Source organism: Fistularia commersonii, chromosome 26 (genome assembly GCF_037954325.1).
Source record: "Fistularia commersonii isolate RoL2024-O1a breed Wild chromosome 26, RoL_Fcom_v1.0, whole genome shotgun sequence".
Lineage (NCBI taxonomy): Eukaryota > Metazoa > Chordata > Actinopteri > Syngnathiformes > Fistulariidae > Fistularia > Fistularia commersonii.
In genome coordinates, this window is record NC_141309.1 from 6,478,506 (window position 1) to 6,495,841 (window position 17,336).

General features: G+C 48.9%; 1 protein-coding gene across 1 annotated transcript; it reads left to right on the forward strand.

Annotated features, from left to right (window-relative positions):
* The first annotated feature begins 812 nt into the window (after positions 1 to 812).
* On the forward strand, positions 813 to 17,016 carry LOC147218381 (tRNA (32-2'-O)-methyltransferase regulator THADA). Its single transcript, XM_086173844.1, is given in 31 exon segments — positions 813 to 934; positions 1,017 to 1,197; positions 1,302 to 1,388; positions 1,462 to 1,489; positions 1,580 to 1,728; positions 1,802 to 1,921; positions 2,015 to 2,135; positions 2,216 to 2,364; positions 2,447 to 2,531; positions 2,618 to 2,754; positions 3,373 to 3,570; positions 3,644 to 4,367; positions 5,080 to 5,232; positions 5,326 to 5,435; positions 5,554 to 5,714; positions 5,791 to 5,951; positions 6,015 to 6,176; positions 6,275 to 6,423; positions 6,586 to 6,723; positions 6,814 to 6,918; positions 7,008 to 7,208; positions 7,304 to 7,454; positions 7,524 to 7,773; positions 8,133 to 8,369; positions 8,449 to 8,653; positions 8,779 to 8,967; positions 12,669 to 12,928; positions 13,007 to 13,131; positions 13,217 to 13,526; positions 14,099 to 14,301; positions 15,320 to 17,016. Coding segments are annotated over 31 exon segments (5,613 nt in total). The 3' UTR covers positions 15,562 to 17,016.
* The last annotated feature ends 320 nt before the right edge of the window (positions 17,017 to 17,336 follow it).

Below are 17,336 nucleotides of genomic sequence, written 5' to 3' on the forward strand. Positions count from 1 at the left end.
ACAAAAATGTGTAATTTTGTCAGACACTGAGTAATTTGGCCTTCTAAGAACTCACTATGTGACTCACTATGTAGTGCAATAGCTTGGAACTGTATATTAACTTATATATACACACACACACATATATACATATATACACACACACACACACGCACACATATATATATATATATATATATATATATATATATGTATATACTTGTTCATACTTTAATCCATCATCCATTATTTACCTGCATGTAGGGTCGCAGGGATGCTGGATCTTATCCCAGCTGTCATTGGACGAGGGGCAGCGTCCACCCAAGACCTGTTGCCAGTCCATCGCAGGGACACATATAGAGACAAACAACCATTCGCTCTCTCATTCATTGCATCTAGGCAATTTTCCAATTTTTCCAATTAATATTCTGCATGTTTTTGGACTGCCGGAGGACACTGGAGAACCCGGAGGAACCCCACGCAGACATGGGGGGGAGGAAACATGCAAACTCCACACAGAAAGGCACCCCTGTGGGAATCAAACCAAGGTCCTTCTTGCTGGAACCAATGCTCCACCACACATTTATATTTTTATTTTTTATACTGATTTGTAGATATTTATCTTGTCTCATATGAGTTGCTAAAAGCAATTTCCCCCTTGGGGATTAATAAAGTAATGGTGATTTTGAGGTGCGCTGTCCTCTAGGGGGCGCTAAATCGAGCGGACGGCAAAAATACTACAGTAGAGTAAGAGTTGGTCACATGACCCAGAGAGTGCCGGCGTGACGGCCAGTGACAGCCAAACACACCGATCGCAGTGCAACTTGAACAGCATGTTGCCTTTTGAGAAGCTGATGGAAGATCTCCGGGATTCGCTCCTATCAGGGGACCGGATACCTGATCCGGTGAGGGACACACTCGGGCTCCTGTGCGAGAAGCTCTCCGGTTCCTCCAGGTTTGTACCTCCACCAGCGTGGCCTGAAAGTGTCATGCATTCATCTGCCGGTGCCCTGAGTTTTGCCGCCCTCCGTGCACAGGAGCACCGTGAAAAGATGCAAGGAGCGCTGCGTGGAGGAGGCTATACAGCTGCTCAGAAAAGTACCGGATCCCGTCCTTCGAGGTCTGCAGGACAGCAGCCTAAGGCTTCTAGTCCAACTCCTCATTGCCTTGCAACTTCAGATGGTCAACATCTCCACCGCCTGTCGAAAAGTGGACCAGGTCCCCCCACTCTCCTATTGAATTTTCTATAGCTGTGAATATAATCTCCATGGAACAGTGCGTCGTTGCATCTTCTCCTTTTGCTTATCTGATCATTTTCACAGATGTTGCAACAGCTGGCAAAGGTGAACCTCCATCTGGTCCAAGGTGAAACCCGGGAGTGTTTGTGCGCTCTAGTTGAGACCGAGCAGGTAAAAGATGATTGGATCTTTGCCTTCACTTTAACCCCCTACCATTGACTTATAATATCGTCTTCTCTTTCAGCCCCTATCTTTTGAGGACCTTCAGAAAGGTGTGTGACCAACGATTGTTTTATTCCAGGGTGTCATGGTTTATCATCATTTCAAGTTTTTTTTTCCTTCACTTTGATTTGTTTTTCCAGCCTGCATGTTCCTGGAGGACAGCGCCTTCGGCCAAGAGGCGTGGCGAGAGCTGCACCCGTCTTTTGTGAATAAAATATCTCAGCTGTTCCCTCGCCTTCTGCAGCAAGAATCCCTGCGAGACGGACCCACGGGTTACATCGCCGTGAAGGTAGCTTCAGCGCACGGAGTGCATGGCTAGGATTGTAATCCTCGTCGCTGATCTGAGGTCTGTCATTCTGCAGATGTGTCTCCAGATATTCCAGCTGTTGCCCACCAAAGTAGCCCCTGTGGTGTGGGAGAAGAACAGCAGCCCAGCTTTGCAGACCATACTGAAGGCTCTTATCGATATAATCCTCGGACAGGTATTTTAAATTTAATGATTTTTTTTTTTTTTTGTTACGTGCGATGACCTTTATATTGTCCCATCTTGTCCGTCATCACGTCCTCTCTTGTAGAGCCGCAACAGAGACACTCGTTTGTTAGCAGGAACCGCCGTGGCCATGCTGATCAACACTGCGCCGGAGGGCGGGCCTGGTGGAGCGGCCGCCTGGAGCGTCTTAACGGTCTGTCATGAAGGTACGTGACCTCTCATCGCCACCGATCGCGATGTTCCTGAAAGTTGCTGTGCGGAAAGTCTCCTCATCGTTGCTTCGCAGAGTCCCGTCTGCTAGAAGTCGGCGCGCTACAGGTGAACTGCAGCTGCGGGAGGGAAAAGGACGGCGTTGAACGTCTGGCTCTGAGCCGAGGCCTCCTGACGTGCTGCCAGCCTCACATTTTGCTCAGTCCGCATCCCGACGCCGTGGAGGTAAATAACAAAAAAACCAGGAGCGGGGCGATTTACCGTCGATACTTCCGCTCCCGTCACTGAAGCTGCCCTGTCTTTTCAGAGGTGTGTGCTGCTGGATGGTCTGTTTCCTCTGATCAGGGCTCTGTGCGAGGAGAAGATGGATCGTCCATACTTTGTCTTTGAGGGTGAGTAACGTTTGTGCTCGGTTATTTGCGAAGCGTTATTGTCCAATGAAAACTGTATTCTGTTCAACGGTGACACGGCGTTGCAGTGTTGACACTTTGGCTTAAGAAGGTCCGAGAGTGTATACCGACTATTTGGAAGAAGACAAGTGCTCGCCTCTTGTCCGACCACAGTAGCCTGCAGCAACAGCTGATTCATATTATCTGGAGCAACGGCGAGAGCCCGGTGAGTAAAATGTATACATTTGGTATTTGATTCATTTGGATAATTACGATTATTAAAAAAATATATGAAAGTGGCCCTCTTTGAAGCAAACGGGGTTTTGTGGAGATGTAAAAAAATAACGTGACGTAGGACTGTGTTACCGGAGAGACAATTTTATAATTTGTTCTTTGCCTATTAACCCATTATGGATTAACCATGAGCAGTTAGGGGTTCGGCGTCTCGCTCAACAACACTTCGACACGCAAGGAGGAGCTGGGAATCAAACCGGGAATGTTCGGTTCCAAAGAGTTTTAAAACTCCCCGCCGTGGAGTTTTAAAACAGTGACCAAATCCTATTTCACCTCTGGGTCCGCTCCAAAATTTTGGTGACTTGGTGAAAAATGGCGGACAACCGTAAACCAGGCTTGTAAAGGGTTAACAAAGCCTTTGCAAGGGGACTTAATAACAATGTAAAAGTGAAAGTGAAGAATAGGAATATAAAGAATTGGAATTTGTATTAAAACTTCTCCTTAAAACTTCTCCGTCACCTGAATTTCAAGAGGTTTTTTTTTTTAAGTTGGCGTAAAATTACGTCAGAACTTTTCTCCATCTTTCACCTATCTGGATGCCTACCTGCAGGTGGATGGCGTGCCGGAACTGGTGCGTGGCGCCTTCTGCCTCCTGCTGGAACTCTACCAGATGGACTGCAAGCAGTTCGGCGATGCAAAGAAGGGTCTTTACTTGACTCTGCTGAGGCGCATAATCCGGCTCCCGTGGCAATCCAGGGTCAAATATCATCGCCTTTGCGCTCTAATCCCATATCTGGGCACGGAAATGGTGAGCGTTCATGTCTGTCAGCATTGACGTTGATGAGTTCATGTCTCGAGTGATCTGTTATATCATTCCTTAGGTGATGGATCAATACGCCGAGGTCAGCGGTCATATCCTCAAGTGCCTCTCCACCAATCACCTTTCACCGTGTGGATCTGCGCTGTACAAGTGTCTGATCCAGCAGCAGAGGCGTGAATTGTGCGACAAATCGCCGCGGGCTTCCGACGACGAATCGTATCTGGCCGGTCATTGGGCGAAACGTTGGCGGCCCGTCCTCCTCGAAGGGCTGACGTCCGACGGGAGTTTTCTGCAGAACAACACCTCGGTACATTTACTTCCCTGCACCTTTCAAGTGTTCCCGGCCTCTGTGGAGCCCTTGCTGGCCTCCCTGGACCCTTTCACCCCCGGCCATCTCCGTGCCTGGGCCTGCGTCACCAGCTCCTATCGAGCCACGACCGGAGGCTCCCCTTGGGCTCTGCAGGGTGGATCCACCCTGGAAACCCTCCGGCTCGCTCTGGGATCGGCGGACGACAAAGTCCGGCTCGCCGCTCTCAATCTTCTCTGTTGCAGCCCGAAAGCTAAAGACACTCCGAGCTCGCGGGAGCTTTCGCTGATGAGGGCGTTCATTCCCCAGAACATGAACTGCGAGTCCTCGTCGTTTCGCCAGCATTTTCAGGCCGGAGTGAAGAAGTTTTTGGTTCGTGTCAGAGACAGCTGCTTAGCACAAGTCAGGAGACAGAAGGGGAAATGTGATCATCTCATCGGCTCGGAGAACGGACAGGAGATACTGGACCGGGGAATAGGTAAGTCAAGTGACCACTTTTTTTGACACTGATATAATCCTAGATTACAGAATTAACAATCTGGCTAGCTAAATGTTTGAATTAGGAGTCTTATGTGAGATATATATTTATATTAAAGTAAAATCTTGTTCACACACTGAATTTCAGATGCCATTTAAACTGTTATTAACACAGAAAGACACAAAAGACTTTCACGGTGACAGACTAAAAACTGAAAAAGGGAAATCGTAGAAGTCTTACTGGAGTCTTCGCTCCCGTCATCTCGATCGTTAAGAATAAGGTGGTAATCTGATTATTTTTCCTAGTCTTGGGCTTATGGCAATATCAAATGTGTTTGATCATCGAGTCTTTCAGTCTTTACGGTGACGTAACACAACAACCAACAGACGAGTTCAAACAAAACTGGAAAAAGGAAACCGGGTTGACAAACAATCACCGGAGCCGTATTGGCAGCAGAGACGGTATTTCTCTGCGGTATGGATGAAAGATTTGCTGAAAGAATCTAGTTGCAGTCTTGTAAATGAACCCGCAAGATTCACTGTTGCTGTAAAATATCAGTCTGAGATTAGGCTGGAACTTCAAACTCTTAAAAACTAGTATTTAGATTTGAGCAGATGTGACTTGATAGTTTTCCGCGAGTCTTTTCAAAGTCTTCTAATGTATTGGCTGCATAAAGTGCAATTCATTGCGTGATATCAAGGCCCGTTTGCAGATTTTGTAGAATGGTTGAGTCAGCTCCCGTACCACAATCTGGCACCGGGACACTGCTATCAGAGGAAAAAGACAGCGCTGCTGTTGCTCTCCGCGGTCCTGGAAACGTGCACGGACACCTGGAGCCCCGACAGAAGAAAGGGACAGCCGCCGGGTCGGTCCGACATTCCAGTAATACAAGTGAAAACTGAACTATGCGGGGATGTTTTCGTTGCTATGATACTTTGTGACGATCTCTCACCCGCAGTGAACATGGGGTCCCTTATCGACAGCGCCAGAGAAAGAGGACAGTGGAATTTCTTCTTGAGGACGAAACAGCTGGTCCTCATTTGCTGTTTAGAAGATTCAACAAACGAAGTTGAGCCGTCTTGATTTGATCCTCTTGTTTTTTTTTTTGTTTTTTTTTTCGTTTTCCCCTGCACGTGACAGGGACGGCCGTGCTCGCTCAAGCCAAAAAATGGTTTCCTCCCAACAGATCCGGGAGCTCTCGGCCGAGTTGCTGCTCAGATTTTTCCCGGCCGGTTTTCCCGCGGACATCGCCGCCGTGCTGCTGAGCCGGACCAAACAGCTCCTGCGCAGTCCTCGGGTACCGCGGGCTCAGATGGGAGCGCTTGTGCTCAAGGTCCTTCTTCAGAAGTATGTCTCCCTCTCTCCCAGAACATTTCTGCTCTCGATGCGATAGACGGAAGGTCATCGGTTGTTTTCTCTCCAGATCCCGACAGCGGTCCGAGGAGGGTGATTCGAAGAGCGACAGTTGCGGAAGCGACACGAAGGTCTCCGCTTTTATTAGTTTCCTGATAAGCGAGCTGGAGGAACACTACCTCGCAGCCAAGGCCGACATGATGCTTGCGGCCAGAAGCAAGCCGATACACGGTGAGGCCCGACATCGGCAACTCCCGAGAAGGAATATTAAATGACCTTAAATTTGTGTTTCAGGTGTCTTGGTCGCCCTTCAGAGATGTTTACTTGAGGCCCCCCGAGGTATCTGTCATCTACTTTCCCGCGCTCTAACCAGCGAGATACTGGGCCTGCTGGAGAACACCTCCCTGCTCCTGCTGCGGGTGCTGCATCGGGACCGGGAACCCGCCGCTGCAATGGGTAACCGGAGAGTTCGATCTCGAGTCGGCGAAAAAAACGAGACGCTCCAAGCACCCGACACCCGAAGGTGTCTAATTGTCTGCTCCGTCCGGTCCTAGACGCCCCGCCGTCTTTTTGTGATATGGGTAACGCCATCAGCGCTCTGATAGCCAACGCATCGGGAGGAAATGGAGGGGACGATGAGGAGTGTGTCCTCCTGTCTGAAGAGCACAGCCTTGTACTCACCTGCTGCTGGGTCTCTCTCAAGGTAAGAAAACAAAAATAGGCAGGGGCCAGAAGTTGGATTTATCACTGGGTATGTCTTTCACCTGTTAAGAAGATTTACAGCCGGCAGGTACCAGCCCGCCATGCTTTGCCACACACAACCAGAGATTGTCGCTAATTGTTTTCTGTCTTCTTTAACTCTCAGGAAATCGGGATCTTTTTAGGTTCCTTGGTGAGGAAGATTCTCACCGAGTCCGAGCCGGACGGGGGCCTTCTGACAAAAGAAGATCTCACAAGAATATCGAAGATCTTCAGAAATATTCTCCTCAAGTGCCGCCACTGGGTAGGCGTTAAACCAAAAAAAAAAAAAAAAAAAAAATTGAAGAGCCTCATCCTTTTTGTGGTTCTCTAATCTTCAGCGATTCTTCACCAGGGGGCAGTAGAGGGCTGCTGCGTGGGCTTCACCAAGTTCTGTGCCTCTCTGCTCAGCAGCAGTGATCCGGAGCTGAGGGAGATCCCGGCTCACATGTTGAAACAAGTGAATTCAGATGCACGGCCACGTGCCATTTCCATGGATATATATGTATGTGTGTGTGTGTGTGATACTGTTTTCTATGTTCCCCTTAGGCACTGCAAGTTGTACAGTCTCCCAGCACGACGTCTGTTACAAGGCGTGCTGCCGGTTTGCCGATGCTCATCCTGTGTGTTCTGTCAGCGGAGGAGGCGAGCAAAACGCGGCCGCTATTAGCCCGCAGCGTGCAAACCTTGCTGGACACGGCCGGGGCTCCTCTGCCCGACAGCTGGGACCAGACTCTCGACCTCCCGCAGGTGGAAAACAAAGAGAAGCCGCAGTGATCTCACTTGTCCAGCTGGAGAAAAAGATGTGTTCGCGTCACGCGGCGTCTCCCTCCTCTTCTCGGCAGGTGTGTGCGGTCCACACTCTGCAGGCCCTCGTGCGCGGCTCGCCGTTGGCCGCGGCCGTTCTGCAGTTCGCCCCGGCCGTCGCCGTCTTGTCGCTCATTCTCCTCAGCTCTCCCTGCTGGGCCATGAGGAACGCCGCCCTGCAGCTCTACAGTACGACACTGCCGTTTCCACCTCCGCTTCCCCGTCGCGAGCGACATTGACGGCCGATTCCGTTCGCAGGCTCTCTTTGCTCGAGAATGCTCGGCCAGAGGTACGACAGCGAAGAGGGGGTTCCTCGGTGCGGCATGTCCCCCCCCGCCTTCTTCCTCCACTACCCCGCCCTGCAGCACTTCCTCCTCTCGGAGTTGAGGGGTGCAGCCGGCGACCTCAGGGGTCCCCCCGAGGAGGCCCGGCTTCGCCTCCAGCCCTCGCTCTACCCCATCCTCACCCTGCTGGCGCAGCTGCAACCGGGCATTCAAGACTCAACTGAGTAATGTCTCCCTTCTTAGGGTTTCCTTAGAAGTTTCCTTTCATTTAACGGGCTCCGGCCTCGAATTTACCGGTGTTTTTCGAGGACGACGAGATTTGTGAATCATTTGGAAAAAAAAAAATCAAGCTAGACATCATCCGCGTTGTTTCCAGGCTAGTCCAGGGCAAGACTGAAAACAATGACTTTGGCAGTTTGGCTACAAATAAGATTAAACATCCTCATATACTTCTCAAAAGCTGTTATATAGGGGTCTCTTTGTACGTTTTAAATGGATGTGGATTTTTAAACGTCCATTCATCCTTATTCAAGAGTTAATTGGGCCAACTGTTTTGTTTTTCTCTCCTTTTTTGTCCTTTCAGGACATTGGCAGATTTCCTGCCCCCTTTACTCCAACTGTCTGCCAGTCCTATTTACAGTGTTCGAGCGATGGCCTCCAAGGCTTTGGTTGCCATGTCTCCTCCCTCGGAGTACATGAGGATCCTCGTCAAACTGACGTCTCAGCTGCCCGCCGCACAGGAACGCTGCTGTCACAACGCGCTGCACGGGCAGCTGCTTCAGATCGGGGCGGTCCTCGGCCGGGCGCTCGCTGAAGACAGGTCAGACGTTTAAGGAGCCGCCTCGGGCCTTCGCCCACTTCAGAGTTTTTGACGCGGCGCTTCGGTTTCGCACTCACAGATGCTCTTCGGCTGACTTGGCAGAGGTGCTGAACGCAGTGCAGGCCTCGCTGTGGCTGGCGACCGACGCTCAGCGCTGCCCCCTTGTGAAGGCGGCCTACCTCTCGGTGGCCGACTCCTTGAGAGGGTTCTGCTGTCGATCCTACCTGTCAGAGCTCCGTGACGTCCTCATGTGTGAGCTTGGTTCGCCACAACGGGGTTTCCAGGTGTGCCGTGCACTTTTCAGTCGTTTCTGCGGTGGGAGTTCGGGAGGTGACCCCCCCCCCTTCCTAAGAGTGACAAAAATGGGACATTTTTACACTTTTAGTGACAATACTTTATGTTTGCACAGGTTGGTTCGTCTACCTTCCGCCAACAAGCGATCCAGTTTCTCTGCGCAGACCAGAGGTGGGGGCGCATCATCTGGGAAGGATTCTCCGACATCGGCCCCGATCTGAGGCTGCCGTTGGTTTCGTGGGTGTTGGACACGCAGCCGTCGCAACTGACCAGCCTGAGAGAATTGATCCAGAGTGCGTTGCAGGTAGGAGAAGATCTGTCAATACGGGATCCCGATACATTCAGATAACAAAAACCTGTATTGAAACCCGTCTAACTGCTCTCACGGCTAATACAACAAAAGACAACACATTGCGGAAGCAAGTAAAACCATCTGCAATCTGGCCCAAGAGGGGATAAGGGGGTTTGCATTGCACTTTGTGTATATTAAAGTTAAGCTAACCTTATTATTAAATCTAATCGAGTAGAAAGTGTGAATGTGTTGCAGCCTGGGCCCCCTGCACACACACACACACCTGAAGGACATGCAAACTCAGGCCCCATCACTCATCGCTGTCGTCTTTTCACAAGTGTGACAAGGCTGTTTTTTTTTTTTTTTTTTTTTTGCGTCACTCCTTGGAATCAGAGCATGCAAGAGGCAGGATGTGACCTAAAAAAGTACAGTGAGGAAATGACTTGTTTTGCTTACGGCAACAACGCACGAAGTTCCCCAATCTCGTTCTATAGTGAGAGTATTTTTCTTTCCTTGGAGGTTCTCAGTCATGGCGAATTCTTATCAAAATGTTTTTCTTTCCTTTTTTTCCCCTCAGCTTTGTTGGTGTGTCTTCCGCCACTAAGTGATTTTCAGTATCAGCAGTGTGTTTAACTTCACCTGCTAATAAACAATTACACAAATATTAGAATGAATATAACTTAGATAATAGATTTAGAATACTTTGTTCCAAATCTTCTGTTATTTATGATATATTATAGTATAGTATTGTATAGTATATTTCTTGTTTTTTCAGCATTAATATCTGATTTTAATGTTGGTCATTTGTAGTTTTGTTTTCCAAATTGATGTTTTAAGGCCACTTATTGCCAATTTTTTTTGGTATTTTGGTTCAGATTGTTCTGGTATTTGATACATTCAGCAGATGTTTAGGGTTGGCCAAGTACCCCGAATTCCAATTTCGACCTGCTCATTTATTTATGTAACCAAGCGCTTTTGCTTTTGGAGACGCGAATCTTGCAGATCCGACTGTCGTCAAAGTAACTATTTACACACACGTTTCTTATGGTCTTGCTGTAACAGCACTGTGATTCAAAGGAGGATGAATAACTTTACTTCCCCCTCCCCTTATCAGTATTGTCCTCGACAGACAGCACCCTGTTATTGCTGCAGAGCGAGTCCTGGTTCTGGACCGTCCTCCTGCAGGGAGAAAACATCTCCCTTCTGCAGCGCCTTCAAATCAGAGTCCACCCCTCCCTCCAGTAAAACGTCCCCGAGTGGGCATACTGCCTGTGTCTTCCAATTGTGCAGCCCACCTTTTCCTCCTACAGCGAGAGCAATCGACACAGCTAATCCTAGCAGCCTCCCGTTCCCTCCTCCTGAATGCATTGTCGTAGTGTCTCCAGTGTGGGAGCTGTCTCTAAAACCGCATTCAATTGTTCTGTCCAATGGAGACGTGATGTCTTTGCTTTGGATTTTCACCATCTTGGCCATAATAGAGATCGACCGACTCGGCACCTGACCTTCACGCCGAACCCACCGGGCAAAACGCGCGTGTTGGTATGGGTTAAAGTTATAGAAAATCAAATCTAGAGGCAGAACAGCCGAGATTCTCCGCTAAAGCCTTCACATTCTTGCAGGCTTAAAGCCCGCCCTTGGCAGGAGCTCTGAGATGAAGCAGTACTGAGATAACCATTACCGCCGACGTTATTAATGTTTAAGCAGTTTCTGCCGAGCATGTGGTTATGACTATATCAGCTGCTTTCCTCTTTTTGGAACTTGAGAGGACTCTAGCAGTTTACTATGCTTTGTATCAACATCGCAGTCCCGGCTTCTAAGTTCTCTTTCCCGTCCAGTACCCCGATGCCATTCGTTTTTCGCCGGTGCCCATTTTCCCCCCTTCGTCCTCACGCCGCTGCCCGCACCTGTAAATCCAAGTGTACCGAAGGCAAGACAGACCTCAAATTCTCTTCCCAGCTCTTAATCCCTGTCGTAAATTAAAGGACACAAAGACCGAACAAGGTCAAGCTACAACCTGTGGCCATTGTCGCGTTCAAACTGCTCAAACGCAGTCTGTAAGAACGGACCTCCTCAATATCAGCTCAGACGCCAATAGGACATTTCTGTAAGATTTACTTCTTAGGGAGAAATTGGACTTCCTATTATTCACTGAAAGCTGGCCTTGGAGTGTGTATTCATCCTCGAGTGAACTCTGTGCCTCAGACTCCCGCTCAGTCAGCACGCCAAGGCTGTCTGGCCATGATGAAATTCCTGGATTAATTTTTTAGAAATTGCTTTGACTGCAGGGTAGTTAGTAATGAGTCTTTCCCATTTTGAACTTGATATGTCTGAACTGATTTATTAAATCTTTTTTTTTTTATTGGGCATTTAGATTACAGACGTCCTCGCCCACCTGGCCCTTTCATTTTGCAATATACTGGTTTATTTATCCCCCCCGTGCTGGAGTCTCCCTGACCTGCTTAGCAAAAAGATGGCCTAAGACAACCGCTAAATTGTTTTTAGTTGAATGAAGGACTCAGAGGATCAGTATTATTTGGACGCACTTTTATCTCATTTACTGTGGGAGTATTGCTGACCTGCCTGAGATGATCCAGTTTCAAGGTTTTGGTTTGTGGAAGTTGCACAATTGTTGTTGTCTGCTTTTTGCAACTCCCTGTATCCAGGGTTTTCCGTGGAGAATCAACATACGCTAACTTGTATATACTGTCATTTACTGGTCATAACATATATATATATATATATAAAAACTCCTTTTACCCTTTGTCTACATTTTCCTGATTTTTCTGACTTCCAAGTCTGGTGATGACATGATCACTCCAAATGTCGTACCGTAATTTTGAAAATAATCAAGCAGATTTACAGAAGAAGAAGAAGTTCTAAGGAAAGTAATAACGTTGAAATTACTGACCAGCATTACTAAGCTAACATTACCGACCAGCGTGCTTGTACGAAGCTAACATTACCGACCAACATGCTAGTACAAAGCTAACATTACCAACCAACTGCTAGTACAAAGCAAATATGACTGACCTGGTGCTAGTATAAAGTAAATATTACTGACCTGGTGCAAGTCCAAAGCTAACATTACCAACCAGAGTGCTAGCACAACGCTAACATTACCGACTGGCATGCTAGTACACAGATAACATTACCAACCTGTTGCAAGTACAAAGCTAACATTACCGACCAGCGTTTCCATACAAACCTAACATTATCAAATGCAATGCTAGTTCAAAACTAGCATTACCGGCCAGCGTGCTGGTGCAAAGCTAACATTACTGACCAGCATGTTAGTACAAAACTAGCATTATCCACCAGCGCACTAGTACAAAGCTAACATTACTGACCAGCATGCTAGTATAAAGCTGACATTACCAGCTGGCGTGCTAGAACAAAGCTAACATTACCAACCAATGCTAGCGCCAACATGTATAGCTAACAGAGGGCAGAGATGCTCCTGTGATTCGCAAACACTCGTTTCTTAAATTTAAATTTCCCACAAACCAGAGTCGTCTGACCTGCTTTGTCTCCCACGCTATCACACTGATGCCAACGGGGATGAAAGATAGTTGGCTGAAAAGTCTAATCCCCCGACCGTCCGTGTACTGATCAGGAGGTGATATCTGCTGATCTTAATCAAAACAATATCTGTTTTTCAATCGAAATCCCTCCCAGTCAACATTCAGGATTGTACTTGGGTTCTACATTTCCAGTCACACCTGAGGGAGGCGTTGTTGAGCCCCGCGGTAGAGTACCGCAGGACCTACCTGGACGCTTTTTTGGCGGTGACGGCCGTCGGGGATTCCCTTCCGCTCGAATCCCTTCCTCCGTCAGCCCGACTGGAAGACTCCGTTCTGCTCGAGTGCCTGGATTTGCTGCTCAGCGACTTGGAGGACCGTAGAGGTGGGCCGGACTTTCAGTCGCAGGCCCTGTGTGTCGCGAGCTTCCTGCTCCCTGGCTTGTCAGATCCAAGGTTGTACATCTTGTTGTCGTAACTTCTGACCCCTCAACCCTCAGCGAGGACTTATATTATCTTTTTCCCCCAAATCAGGTCACAGATGGGTCTAATCCGACGCTGGTGCGTCGTCTTGGAATCCCGCCGGTCTCCGGATGCGCCCGAAGTTCTCCGGACGGCTTGTGCCGAAGCTCTGCGTGCGGCAGGAGTTCCCCTCATGAGCCGCTTCCCGAGAGAAGTCGACAGTCTGGCCCCCGTCAGGATCAGGCACTGACACGCGCCGAATGAATAGCTCTCTCTGCGAAGCGACAACCCGCACCCCGATGCGATGACATGTATCCGTCTCGCTTAGGTTGATCAACACGGGCCTGCACCTGCTGCAGGACCAAAGTCAGCCGGTGAGGAGGAGAGCGGCCTTTTTCGTCTCCGTGTTGCAGCACGTCGGGACAGGAAGGCGGGGGATTGTCTACGCCGTGCAAGTCAATCAGGCCCTGCAGCTTCTTCTGAACCTGCTGCTGGAGGAGTTCTACGACGCGCCCGGCGCTCTGGAGGTGCTCCTGGATCATTTGCCCCCGTCTGACCTCCGATCTGTGCTAGAAGAGGCCTCGGGCACGGGGTGTGTGAGCTCTCTGTATGCAGATGTCATTGAGGAGAAATAGGGTTTCAACAGGATACGGAGATTTTATATATCATTTTTGGAAAGCAAATCACAATACTTTCAATTTTATATTAGTCCATTTCCCAGAACTGCGCTGCAAAATACCAAAAACACGGGTCACCACAAGTGGAGTGAATGGGAGTAGCTACATAGTCAGATTTCTTTGCATCTGATTGAATATTAAATCAGGAGTACTGTTTATTTTTCTTCCTAACAGTTATATCAAAACTTTCAATTCATTTGAGTGATGTTTCACAAATCAGCTTGTCGAAATGAAATGCAATCACGTTATGCTGCCGTCGTCAAGCCTACAGGTTTAATTAAGAAAAAAAAAAAAGTATAATTTGGACGCGCGTGACCCATTACAGGGAAACCATTAGGGCTCACATGTTATTTTTGAAGTACTGGGTTTAAATGATCAAATCATTATCATAAGGAAGTAAGGAAAGACTAATCTCGCACGGCTTGAGTTTGTGTGTGTATATGGCAGGCTGTAATTGGCGTAAAACCGAAAGTTCTGTCTTACCCAGGTGTGCCAGCCTGTACGAGCAGGACGACGCCAACGTGTTCGCGGAGCCCACCGTCATGTCGGCGTGCGTTCTGCCACGCCTGCTACTGATGGCCGCCAAGGCCTCCGAATGCCCCGCGCTGGCTGAGGCCCAGAGGGCTTGGGCTGAGAAGAACACCGTTCAGGTGCTTGACGGCCTCGCAGCCTGCAAGGAGCTTCGACCAGGTAACACAAGGCTCATCACGCATTCAGTGTGTACATGTATAGCGGTTCAGACAGCCAGATAAGAGGACTTTTATAGCTGTGCTAATGTGTTGCGCAAATATAAGCTACAATGGTCCAGCTCTTAAGGGGGGATTCCAAGGCCTTCCCAGGCCAGCCTAGAGACATAGTCTCTCCAGTGTGTCCCAGGTTTTCCCCACAGTCTCCTCCCTGATGGACATGCCCGAAATACCTTCCTCGGGAAGCATCTAGGAGGCATCCTGACCAGACGCCCGAGCCACCTCATCTGACTCCTCTTTATGCGTAGGAGCAGCGGCTCTACTTCCGAGCGCCTCCCGGTTCTCACCCTATCTCGTAAGGGAGAGTCCGGCCTCCCTGTGGAGAAAACTCATTTTGCTTGCAACCGCGAGCTCGTTCTTTCGGTAACTACCCACAGCTCGTGACCATAGGTGAGGGTAGGAACGTAGATCGAGCGGTAAATTGAGAGCTTCGCCTTCTGGCTTGGCTCCTTCTTCACCATGTCAGACCAGCACAGACTCCGAGATACTTGAACTCCTCCACTTGGGCAGGACCTCTTACCCAACGCGATTGGGCATTCCACCCGTTTTTCTGGTTAGGCTCCATCGTCTTGGATTTGGAGGTGCCGATCCTAATCCCGGCCACTGAGAGCTGGAGACTATGGCCTGATGAAACCAACATCATTGACAATGTCTCCATATCATGAAACAGCATACATGTCCTGCACCGGTCCCATATCATGGGACTTAAATATGGAAATTGTGCTTCAACGTACACACGAAGCAAAGAGCAAATATTCTTTCTATATGGTACCAATGAGAAAACTTCAATTATTCCCCTAGATTTCCTATAAACTGCACCTGCCATTATCTTTCAACCCCCCCCTTTCTATCCTCATCTCTGATGTTTCGCCAGAAAAATCTTCTGTGATCCTCCTGTGAATACACCAGTCATGTTTTTGCTTCAACTGTGTCGCCGCATCGCCGTTTTCTTCCCGCCGCAGGCGAAACGCTGACCCCGGCTTGGCTGTCTCTCCTCACGGATCCCGGCTTCCACAGCGCGCTGTGCGGCCTGCTGGCCAGAGCCGCCTTCCTCGACAGGCTGTCGCAAACATCTGCTGACACGAAACAACCCTGCGAGCCCTCGGCCCTGCAGGACAGCGTACGGGAAGTGTGCGCCCTCCTCGCTCGGAACGGGGTCCGCACTCCGTCTGCCGTGACAGCTGCCGCAGGAGGGGACATGTGACTCACTCGGAACTCAGGAGCATTTTTATTGGATGCTCATCGAGGCCGGGGATAAAATTAACCCCGGATATTTCGGGATGGTCCACGCGCGTTACCTCAGCGTTGAATGAGCAGCTCAGCCGCTGACGCTGCAGAACAACGGCCCTCGGCAGGACGACGGAGTTACATAAGACCCGAGCCGCCGCGGCCGCCGTTCGCGTCCATCCCATCGCCGTGGACACCTTGTACGAAACGAACTTGTGAATGGCGGGGTTTTCTTTAAACCAAAGCTCGGGATAAAGCCCGCTAAGTCTTGTTCCCTGGGCATTCACATGCCCGCCAGGTCTCGGCGGCAGGATTCAGAGTGATGTAATGATGCAATGCAACAGTATCTGGAGAAACGGGCCGCTCGCTCCCCCGGCAGGGGAATATTGCGTATCGTTAAATGCTCCATTAGAGGCCTTCTGGCTGGATAAGTGTCCACTTTCCAACCACGTGAGGGCTAAAGATGATTGACCGGGTCTGATTGAAAGCTGGCGGTTGCCCGGCGACAGAGCAGATTCAGCGAAAGGGGCTTGCATCACCGGTAGCCCGCAACTTGTAGTGCGAGATGGAGGGCTCTCGGTGTTCGCTCCGATCACTCACGTCCGACGGTAGAAAACCAAACATGCGGCCGAAAGTTTCTTTTTTTTTTTTTTTTTTTCATCGTTTCTTCCCTTTTTTTTTTTCCTCCACATTTTCACATGCGTGCGAAATCAAAAAACTTGAAGGCGTCGGGTCGTTCTAGGAGTGGCTGACACAGAACCTGCAATATGGAGTCATATTTCATGTTTTTACCCAAATCAATGCCTGGGGGGGTAGCTCGCTGCCAGATGGATGGCGCCTCAATGAAAACCCGAGCGCGATATACCGAGTGTCCGCATGCTCTAAAATTGACGAAAATATTCGAGCAGTCGCTCTGTATCAAGACAAAGAAAAGCAAAACAACAGGCTCGACCAGGCGACACCTCCGAACAAAGACTGGCAGTACCTGCGCTGACGGGTCTGTTTTTCCTGCCCGTGTGATCAGATGCATGGCGTGTGACACTGTCAAACCTAAATTTAGCAAAAACCAGTTTTAATGCTCTTTATATGTTTTTTTTTTTTTTTTTTTTTGCTTCTGGAAGCTGAATTTGTATAAAAACTGCCTCTGGTAAATGGAGTAAAGCCTTTTTTTTATGCGGAGTTGGATTCTATAGCAGCCTTCATCTGAGATTTCAATGATTAACCAAAAGGGAACAAGACCGGGCGGATGCAACAACTGTGTCGTGTGTGTGTGTGTGTGTGTGTGTGTGTGTGTGGGTGGGTGTGTGTGCATTCATGCCTGCCTGCCTGTGTGTGCTGAAACACATGTTTACCTTTCAGGGCACGAGGGGGTATTTTTCCATTGTATACCATACTGTTCTATTTTAACAATAATAAAATGTGCTTGGATTTATTGTGTTCAGTAAATCCCTTTGGGTAAAAGCAGACGATTCATTTTCATACATTCTTTAAAACATCCATGTGATTCAACAACAGCCTACAATAATGGGAAGCCCAGAAGAGTACAGTGAAATGCCGGTGATCCGTTTTGACCCAGTAAATTTATTAAATCAAATTATTCCTCGGATCAGTTTTGGCCCCTTTTCACAAATAAAAAGGCCATGTTGCTCAATGTATTACGTGTGCCTGTGTGTGTGTGTGTGTGTGTGTGTGTCAAGTTTGTCTGGAACACTCCACAATGCTATTTCAAAGCCAGTAAATATGAACGCAGAC